Here is a 10719-nt window from a genome sequence, read left to right on the forward strand (position 1 = left end):
AATAGCTTAAACTTTTGTTTGTGTGTTCGGTCACAACAGAATGTTATGATGACTATTGGGTGATCAGAATCTAGACTTCACTGCCACCATGTTCAGATCACATGACCAGCCATACTATTCCTTATGCCGTATATAGTATGAATACTGTGTAGTCTGCAAAATTTCTATGTGCAAAGAATACCCTGGTTAATATTTCATACTGTTGTTCCACACAATTTTTAAAAGTAGCAGGCAGTACTCAGTATATACTGCGTAGTATATACATACAGTAGCAATTATCTTACTTTTTGAAGTTATTACAATCTATAAGAGAACATTGACACCTTGTGGTTATAGAGCAACATTACAAACATGTCAGGCCCTTCAAAACTGAAGAGAGACTCTCTGAAAGTTACAGTAGGTCTCTTCACTACTTCTCTTTGCTGTGTATCATTTTCTTCTCAATAATTTTAGTATGTGTTTGTGTGTTTTCAGAGTAACTACCTTGTGTTTATGGCAGAGCTATTCTGGTGGTGTGAAGTTGTGAAACCATCTTTTGTTCAGCCCCGCACACTCAGTACCAAAGGTAATGTCTGTCTCATCTGGTGAGATTGTGTTTGGTGTGCATGTCATGCATTTTATTAAGACCAATTGTGTTTATCTTTTCTCTTGTAGTATCTGACCCATCCCAGTCCAATAAAATGGCTCCCATAACCAAACAAAACCTGATCCACAGACCAGGCAGTCCAGACCAGTCTAGGTTTGTCTTTAATACAATGCAAGTCTGAGGTTTACAAAGAATTTAAATAATGAGCTTATGCAAGTCTGAATTTATATTCCAAACAATTTCTTCCTTTAGGTCACAACCTAAAATCGACAACTCAGGTAAGACTTTAAAAAATGAATTAAGTCACACTTTTATTGAACGTATAAAAGATTTTGCACCTCATATTACTTTTGTATATCCTGTAGCTCATCTGGTAAAACACACATACTGATAAAATGTATAGTTTGAATGCACTGAATAAATGTAGATGAACTATTATTTAGTTGTAAACACTAACACTTGTACTTGCTGCTTCATGTAAGTAAATGGGTATTTCTTTCTCTCACAACAGTTATCAGGCAGTCGTCCTCCTTGTCGTATGTGGACGGATGTGTGGGGACATGGCCTAAAGAGAAACGGTTTGTGCACTCTACAAACTTTCTATGCATTTGACTCTCTTACTCTGTGTTTTACATGCTGCAGATGAGTAACTTTTTGTCTTCACCTCAGGTCTTCAGCTCATGGGATATCATTTGAGATTCCACTTGATGATAGCATGAGTTCTTCTTCAGGACGTGGACTGAGCCGATCGGCAAGCACTGAAGGTTTGGGTTTTAAAGTTCACCACGCAGCCCGAGGCATGCGGAAGAACCTCTCCTTCCAGCCCGTTAATGGGAACGCCCACAGCAAAATTCGTGAGGAGGATGACGAGGAATCCAATAGACACATCAGCAGACACCGTCTTGGAAGCTACACTGGGTAAATCTTTGTTTTCCTTTTGGCACATTTAAAGCTACATTTTGCCCAAAAAAGAAAATTTTGTCATTATTTACCTACTTTCATGTTATATTAAACCTGTGTGTTTTTTGAAACACAAAAGAAGTTTGACTGAATGGAATTGCATGGAGAAGGACATTGTCAAAATGACAAAAGCACAATAAAAACAACACACACACCGTCTATACAAGTCCTTTGTTAAGTCCATACTAAAATTGTAAAAAGGTGACGATATTAGTCTTTCTGCTGTATTCTCATTATCAAGTACATACTCAATTCAGTACCCACTGATAATCCAGTTTATTTGCAATGAAAGCATCCAAACTGCAATATTTTGCATACATGCAATGTGTCCAGTGTGTAAATGATATGTCTTACACACTAAATTTAATTGAAACTTCAGCACAGGCTGCATATTTTAAAAAAGATTAGGACAAATGTCACTACCTCAACCTCACAGATGTTTTCTGTCTTATTATATAATTAGTGGACAGCTTTAATTTATTGAAGTAATAGTTTTCCAGAAAATTCACTAAAACTGAATGAATATCCCATGTTTCAGGTACTCAAATGGTGTATCAGCAGACAACCCAAGCCCTCCGTATGACGCTCAGCCCAACACCCCTAGTATAGAAGAAGCCCTGAAGATCATCCATGACTCTGAGCGACCACACAGCAGCTTGGAGCCCCCATCTGGGGACAGCGCTTTTTTCCTGCACAGCCCGTCTTCCCACAACTCTTCATCTGATCCAAACGATCCAGAGGACTCGCTTTCCAAGGCCAGAGATGTGGACCTAAATTCCACCTCTACTGACATGGACACTGGAATCCATGTCCGTACTGAAGACATCCAAGACGGACAGGATGAGGATTCATCCCTGAAGGACTATTCGGACATGGACCAGGACTTCGAAGCTCGTTCCTGTCCACTTCCTGAGATATCCGGCAACCCGTGTCCAAACCTTTTGGAAACACGCTCCCTGGCCACTAGCATGGCGTCGTCTTTGGGTTCTGCAGTTCGCATGACCAGCTTTGCCGAACAGAAATTTCGTAAACTAAGCCAGGGCGATGGCCGCAGCAGCGGGAGTGGCGGTAACACCCCTGAGAGCGGTGACTTGAATGTCACAACCCCAGGAGCAACTGGGACAGTTCGTTCGAATACTCCTGATGCACACAGCCCCTCTCGCATCACCTCCCCTCGTGATACCTCACACCTGTTGGCGTCGGAGATGGTGCAGTTGAAGATGAAGCTGGAAGAGAAACGCAGAGCCATTGAGGCACACAAGAAGAAAGTCGAAGCAGCTTTCACGCGTCACAGGCAGCGCATGGGCAGGACCGCCTTTCTCAATGTGGTCAGGCGTAAAGGAGTTGTGTCGCCACTAGGGGGCGACAGTGAAGGTCCAGATGGTCGGGAAATACAAACCAGTGACCTGCAACTACTAAAGACACCTTTGAATTCAAATGACTCCGATCCCAAACTTGAGAGATGTCGACCTGACGGCGCACCGCCGAAATCGCCCTTGGAGGAAGCAGCCATGGAGGTGGACCTGGCGGAGTATACGCGATCCATCGAGCGCCTGAACACGTCTCTGAGCTTCCTACAGTCGGAGATGCAGCGCTTGGCACAGCAGCAGGAACACATCATGCAAATGCCTGAACACCAAAGTTGGGTGATTTCGCCCCCGGAGCCATCGCCACGTAAACAGATGCGTGAGCTGCGCAGCAGCAGCTTAGTTGGCCGAGGTTCGGTGGGGTCGCTCTCCCCCATTTTGTCGTCCACCGGTTCGCCACACACAACACACCGTTCACCCTCTACGATCAAAAGGAAGTCTGCGTCTTTCCACGCAAGGACGCCACGAACACCAAGGCCCAACGAGCTAAAGGTCACCCCCTTTAGCCGCATGCTCAACACTCAACAGTCAGTGGACAGCCTGCCTCGACTTAGACGTTTTTGGCAGAGTCAAGCGCAGCCCAGCCCATTTGCCTATTTGGGAGATGATGAGGGACCTTCGAGTGAGGACCACACAGCTAGAGAAAAGTCATGTAAGAAAGAGTCCAAAGATGCAGCTGATAATTCGCCATCTGCTCAGGTGAATGAAAAGCAGAGAAAAGAAAAACAGGATGTTGGAGAGAGTAACCAAATCATGAATGCACCAACATATGAGGTTCTATCTCAGCCGACAATGGACCATTTGACGCTAACAGCCAGTGGACACACAAATGAAGATGAGTTGCATGAGAAGAAGAATCTGATCGAGGTTCCTCTCTCTGTTCTGAAGCCTCTGGATGGACATGATCTGGAGAGCAGCAAAGAAACAGAGACTGGACTAGAATCTAGACCAGACCAGAAGATGTGCTGTGGCTTCTTCTATAGGGTGAGAATCATATATTTACATCGGAAGTATGAAGAGTTGGAGAGCAGAAATCACTTACATATAAAGAAAAGTTGTCTAAATCAGGGGTTTTCAAATTGGGGCCCCCAGTTTAGAAACAGTGTAAAAAAAATTTAAATAAATAAGCTAAAATTATGAAAAAAGTAGAATAAAATAAATAAATAATGACTGTTTAAATTTAAATAAATAAATAAATAGCTAACAGTACAGTAGAAAAAAGTAATAATGTAAAGTAATAGAAACTAAATATTTTCCAATTAATATTTTACACATATTTATAATATTAATTTCACAGTTGGGTCTTTATACATAAAATATATTGCCTTTTAAATATAGTATATTGCCTAAGTGTCTTTTAAACACTTAGGTTATTTACAATAACTAGCAGATTTTACTGCCATACTTGACACTATTTCTCTAAAATATCGAAAACCAGGGGCTAATTAAAAAAAAAAACTTTAATTTTTTGTATTTGACACAAATGGTGACAGTGTATGGTGCTCTGTTCAAAGGCTTCAGCATGTCTTTGTAATTTTAACCCCTTTTTAATGTGCTAGTCATCTCAAGCAAGCGCTCATTGAGACAGACTCTTTGTATTTTAAAAAACGTGTTTGAGTTCAATGTTTGTGTTTTCTATCATTCATGAAGCACAACACAATGTTCTGTGAGAGATGTTCTCTCGTACACCCAGCTGCACATGAGGTTCTGTGACAGACTGAATGATTGTTTGTTTGTGTTGCTGTGACTCAGGATGACCTGAACGCAGAGGAGGATATTGCACAGAAGAAGGCAGCTCTGATGGAAAAAAGGCTACGGAGGGAAAAAGAGATGCAGATCAAGAAACAGCAACAGGAGGCCGAGATGGAACAAAAGAAAGAAGCAGCACGGTAAGAAAAACACCAAAATCACACAATAACAGAGAACTATACGATCACAGTAAACTAAGCCACACAATCACAGATACTGTAGCTAAATCAAAACATCATGCTCCCAGATATCAATGTGCGCTAGACATATAGGTGTTTTAAGAAAAAGTGTTTTTAAAGCAGCTGAACAAACTGGCATTTTGACTAAGCAGTAACAGTTACAGAGGATTATTAAAATGTTTAATGCATGAAGATAGAAATAAACACTAAAATAAATCTGTTTGTTTATTATTATTAAAAATATAAACTAAGAGCTAATTATTTTCATTTATACTCAACAGCTTAACAATATGTTGTAATAAAATGCAATATTTACTATTTAATATTTTAAAGCATTTTAAGTTAGTGACGCAAATTAAAAGTACTAGTCACTGGAATATGCTCCATCCAGCATTCACTCATTTTGGTTCTGTATTTAATAAATGAATCCAAAATGGTTTGTAAAAGCCATTAAACTTGTAAAAGCAAGGTTTTAGGGAAATTTGTTCATCATACTTGTATTCCTACCTTAATCAGATTGAAAGCGGAAGAGGAACGTGAGAAGAAAGAGGATGAGAAGTCAAGACGGGATTATATAAAAAATGAATGTTTGAGAAAGAAGCAGCTCAAACTGATGGATGACATGGACAGTGTTATTAAGCCACGCCCCCCTAGTGTCAAGCAGAAGAAGCCACGCCCCAAATCTATGCACAGAGACATCATGGAGTCTCCAAAACCTCCAGCACGGACAACCACAGGTACGATGGGAAATACAGTTTGTTTCTTCTTTTTAAACAATATATCAATTATTAAAATATTACTTATTAATAATTAAAATTAATTTTATATTATGGTTATTAAAATAAATATTAATCTATCTATATATTTTATTATTATAATGTACTTAGTATTATAAAAAATTAATTAATAATTATATATCTACATTTTGTTTTATTAAAATGTTTATATTTTCAATCATATAAAAACTATATTTAATTTAAATACAGGTAATATGCTCTCGTGATATCAGAGCTTTTGAAACTGGCTTCTAAAAGAAAATGTATGCCAATTATGTGCGTGTGTATTTGTGTGTTCAGGGTCAAGACCTCGTGGATATTCTGTGTCCAGCTTATCACTCGCCTCCTTGAATTTGGCAGACACAGAGAGTGTCCAATCAGATAAGAGGACATCCAGGTGAGACCATGTCCAGTTCACTGTTACCTTCCCTGTAAAAGATCATTCAAAAACAGAGAAAATAATGAGTTTTTGTCTAAATAATAAATGCCACACTCTTGTATTAATCAGTACTGACACACATCTCTGTTGTCTTGTTCATAACCCTCTGTCTGTGGTATCTCTGTCTTTTCTCTGGTTGCTCAGAGGCAGCAGACTGTCTCCTGGCAGTCTGTGTTTCTTTCTGAGCTCCCCTAAAGGGAGAAAGGGAAGGTCAGTTTGCAGACAGCATCATACCCATGTCATGAGCTCACAGGGCCCCAATGGCTTGTCATTTCAGCTTGGGCACTGGACAAACTCATTCGCTGGGACAGAACAGTTCACTCGATCATCAGCATATTAATGGAAAACTGTTATAATTATCATCTCTGAATCATTTGTTATACAACAATCAGTGGTGGTCTTTGTGTTCATGTTTTGTTGTATTACAGTATATATTTGTTTTTTGTTGGCTACTTTATCATAACAAAACAGAAAATGGCTCATCTTTTAGCACTTGTCTATGAAACTCAGTTTAGCATTGTGTCTTAAAGGGACAGTCCACCCAAAAAATTACATTTCCATTCCAAACCTGTATGACTGACTTTCTTCTGTAGAGCACGAAAGGGTTTTAGGTCCCATTGGCTTCCATAGTATGGACAAAAAATCCTACAAAAGTCAGTAGGTCCAAAAAATATCTTCTGTATTACACAGAAGAAAGAAAGCCATACAGGTTTGGAATGAAATGAGGGTAAATAACCAAATTTTAATTTTTGGTTGGACTATCCTTTTAACCAGGTGTAAATGATAAATTATACCACTTCCATGATAGTTTTTGTACAGCAACAAATGACAAGAAGTGACATTTTGTCAGTCCATCTGGTTGCAACAGAATCATGATCTGCACCACTGTATAAAACATCACATACGTTCTGATTGGCCATTACTTCTTAATTGCAGCTCACTGCACTAGAACATAGTGCAGTGAGTTGCAATTTCTCCTTCATCCACTCTCCGCTTCCTTTTTTACTGCCTTCAGCTTCTCAACATCAGTGTGTGGAATTACTGTATGCTCACTACTAGTTTTTGAGCAGTTGATTTTATATGAAACATTGCTTTTTCCAGCAGTAATACAGGCCACCAGTAAAATTAGTACTTCGGAGCTTTTTTAAGTGTGTCTGATTGTGTATTTTCAGGCCAGAGTCCACAGAGGGCGTTCTGTCACCGTGTCCATCTGTAAGTGGAAACGGTGAGAACTGGGAACTTGAATCAACAACATCATCTGCAGCATCTAACGCAGAATACACAGGTGACATGAATCCTGCAGTGTGTCGTGCTGTATTTAATCTAAAAATATTTAACATTTTCTCATTATTATGCATGCACCCTTTATGACCAATCAACTTACCACACTAATTCAAAAAATACTCTACTATTAAAAAATTTTTTTAAATGGTACTATAATTTAAAATGTTTTTTAAAATGCCTTTATTTGATCAAAAATACAGTAAAAACTGTAATATTGTGAAATACAATACAGTTTAAAACAACTGTTGTCCATTGTAATATTTTTTAAATGCAATTTATTCCTGTGATGCAAGATAAATACCTTTACTGTCACTTTTTTAGATCCTTTCTGAAAAAAAGTATTGATTTCTTTCCAAAAATCTTGCTGACCCTACACTTCTGAACAGTAGTGTATATTTAATGTTTGTACGTTTAAAAAATTTATTTGTTTTAAATAATTTTAACGAACTGCAAAAACAACAAAAGTGATTTTAAAATGTAGAATAGCTACATTTTTAACCTAAAATCTTTATGTAGAACGTTTTTAGAGTGTTTATATCAGCTACCAACAAGCAGTATGCCATTTACTGTAACATTAAACTGAATACACTCAACTTTGATATTTAAAATTGATAAAATTGCCTGACCCCTATCACCCCTGCACACAAATGTTGATAGCTTCCTCTAATTCTTATGTCTCTTCCTCTCTAGGGCCAAAGTTGTACAAGGAGCCCAGTGCTAAATCAAATAAACACATCATCCAGAACGCACTAGCTCACTGCTGCCTCGCGGGCCGCGTCAATGAGGGACAGAAGAACAAAATCTTGGAGGTGAGGGGGAAAAAATGTTGCACAAGCATTGCTTTAAAAAATTCTATTTAATTTATGTATCGAATTAAAAGTCTTACTTTACGTAACAAATATATTTTTCATTTTTATTTCATTTTTTCTATTGTGGGACTGTGGAATATGAAGATATTACATGAGTCCTATTTAAATTAATAGCTCTTGATTTACTTGGTGCAGAGAGGTCTAGATTGTCATCCTGAAGGGGAATAATAATAATTTTATATTTGTAAGTATTTGTTTTATTTTTCCCAGGAAATGGAGAAAACCGAAGCCAACAACTTCCTGATTCTGTTCAGAGACTCTGGCTGCCAGTTTCGCTCTCTATACACATATTATCCAGAGGTGGAGGAGATCAACAAGCTGGCTGGCATCGGGCCCAAGACCATCACACCCAAAATGATTGAGAATCTCTACAAATACAGCTCAGATAAGAAACAGTTCAGCAAAATCCCCGCTAAGACCATGTCAGCTAGTGTGGACGCCATCACCATCTACAGCCACCTCTGGCAGATCAAGAAACAAAACACACCCAAAAAACTCCTCAAATAAGTTGACAGCTCACTGCCTATCGGACATTATGATGCACATCCTGAATGTAAAGGAATCATTTTTGTGGGCTTTGGATGTTCATTTGTTCAACAGTACACATACACACTTGTGTGTGTTTGTTTGCAGCACTGATGGATGCGCTTTTAAGTCATTTTTATTTCAGACATGTTAAATTTTGTGGCCTTATGCTTGTCTTGTTGTGTCTTTTATGCAATGCTTAACGCACACTTAATGAGTTTATGAGCAAGTCATTGCATCATATGAAAATACACAATCTGCTTCTTTTGTGTTTGCGGAAATGGAGATGTAAAAGATTATATTAGGGACATACTACACTTGAAGACTAATGTTACAGATGGTCATGCAGTTGAAGAAGCATTTAGTGTACTGGAACCTCAGAATTTCTTGCTTTATTTAATATCTCTGTTTTTATATTTTGAATAGGATTCGTTATTCTTGTTGCACATCTGCTACTCCAGGAACGTGTGTAAAATTAGCTACAGTAAGAGTTGTTCGCTCAAGACTTTCTATAAAATTAACATACTTGGGTTACTCTGTATGTGTTGTAAAAGTCATGATGGAGGACCAAAACTAAACATGTTAGTTAGAATGATAAAATACATTGCTATATGTCACTATCACTAGTGTCATGGCCCAGAATATCTGGGTGCCATGTATGTTTGAAACATACATTTTAGAGAGACAGAGCAGTTTGAGTAGAGTAAATTTCCGTATGAATACAAAGGAAACACTGATTTATTGAATATCATATAATGAAGCTTTCAAAGAGATGGTGCATATTATTGCTAAATCATGTGGTAACTAATTTTTAATTATGAACTGCATTTTTAAGAGCTGGGATTATTTGGGCAGGCTGTTGTCTCGTAACACGTGTCTTCAGGTGCAAAAGAATCGAAAGATATTTGTTATTTTTACTACGTGAAGTAAATCATTGTTTGAATTTATTGATGCTGTACAGATATAGTTTTACATACTAAGCATATTTTTTAAGCCATTGAATATTACTGATATTTTTCATATGAAAAAGATTATGTTTAGCAAGTGCAAGTATGATGGGACGCGATAAGAGTAGAAGAAAGATGTTCTGAGAGATGTTCATTTCCACACGCTGTCTAATCTTTTTCCAGGTCATCTCCGCTGTTTCTTCGTCAAATGCTTTGTCTGTTTGCATTTGAATGTTAACCTCAACATAAATACAGATTTACAAATTACAACCAAAACTTGTTTGACCTATTTTTCCCCTGTTATGATACAATATTATTATCTACTTGTAATAACATCATGACTTGATGTGCAATAGTGGGTAGTGATGTGAATCATAATTTTTTTTTTTTTTTTTTTTTTTTACCGTTCTGGTTCCTTACAAGTAGTATTTTAATAATTAATGGAACAGCTGAAAAAAATACTAAACTGCAACACAATTTTCATTTACAAATGAAGAGATTAAGCATTAACTTAATTCATTATTTAATGTATAAACAAAAACTACACATATTGTGTTTAAGGTGTCAATACAGTGAGTGATTTAAGTCTCAAAGTTAGTTTGAAAGCTTTTGAATATGATTGATTCACTAAAAAGAACCGGCTCTTAGGAGTGATTCATTAGAGAGGTCGTGCTGTATGCATTTTGTTTCTATAACAAAAAAACTACCTCTAGTCGCGTTGTATTGTTTTAGATTCACTAAAAAGAACTGGTTCAAAAAGAGTCATATTTTCAAAAGTCGGACTGCACTGGTTGATTCTTCTAAGAGAACCGATTCATAAGAGTGATGCATTGGACCAGAATTTACAATCACAACTAAACATTCACAAAAAACTCATAAAATTCATACTAGAAATTAACTACAAAAAATAACTATTAAAAAAAATTTAATTACAAAATAAAAATTATAAATATTATTAGGGCTATCAAATGATTAATCACGATTAATCACATCCAAAATAAAAGTTTTGTTTACATAATATATGTGTGTATACTGTGT

General features: G+C 37.3%; 1 protein-coding gene across 2 annotated transcripts in view; it reads left to right on the plus strand.

Moving 5' to 3' along the window:
• LOC109056846 (calmodulin-regulated spectrin-associated protein 2-like) overlaps positions 1–9951 on the plus strand; it is a 36466-nt gene extending 26515 nt beyond the window's left edge. The window contains exons 7-19 of one of the 2 annotated variants that reach the window (XM_042710843.1): positions 475–565; positions 655–739; positions 839–864; positions 1098–1164; positions 1256–1504; positions 2085–3897; positions 4666–4802; positions 5358–5578; positions 5918–6014; positions 6201–6266; positions 7229–7341; positions 8031–8149; positions 8420–9951. In XM_042710843.1, the coding sequence (XP_042566777.1) occupies positions 475–565; positions 655–739; positions 839–864; positions 1098–1164; positions 1256–1504; positions 2085–3897; positions 4666–4802; positions 5358–5578; positions 5918–6014; positions 6201–6266; positions 7229–7341; positions 8031–8149; positions 8420–8716 (3381 nt within the window). In that variant the 3' untranslated portion in view covers positions 8717–9951. The remainder of the gene's footprint in view (positions 1–474; positions 566–654; positions 740–838; positions 865–1097; positions 1165–1255; positions 1505–2084; positions 3898–4665; positions 4803–5357; positions 5579–5917; positions 6015–6200; positions 6267–7228; positions 7342–8030; positions 8150–8419) is intronic. The other variant, XM_042710850.1, reaches the window with a different exon arrangement.
• Positions 9952–10719: the final 768 nt, after the last annotated feature.

Source organism: Cyprinus carpio, chromosome A2 (genome assembly GCF_018340385.1).
Source record: "Cyprinus carpio isolate SPL01 chromosome A2, ASM1834038v1, whole genome shotgun sequence".
NCBI lineage: Eukaryota > Metazoa > Chordata > Actinopteri > Cypriniformes > Cyprinidae > Cyprinus > Cyprinus carpio.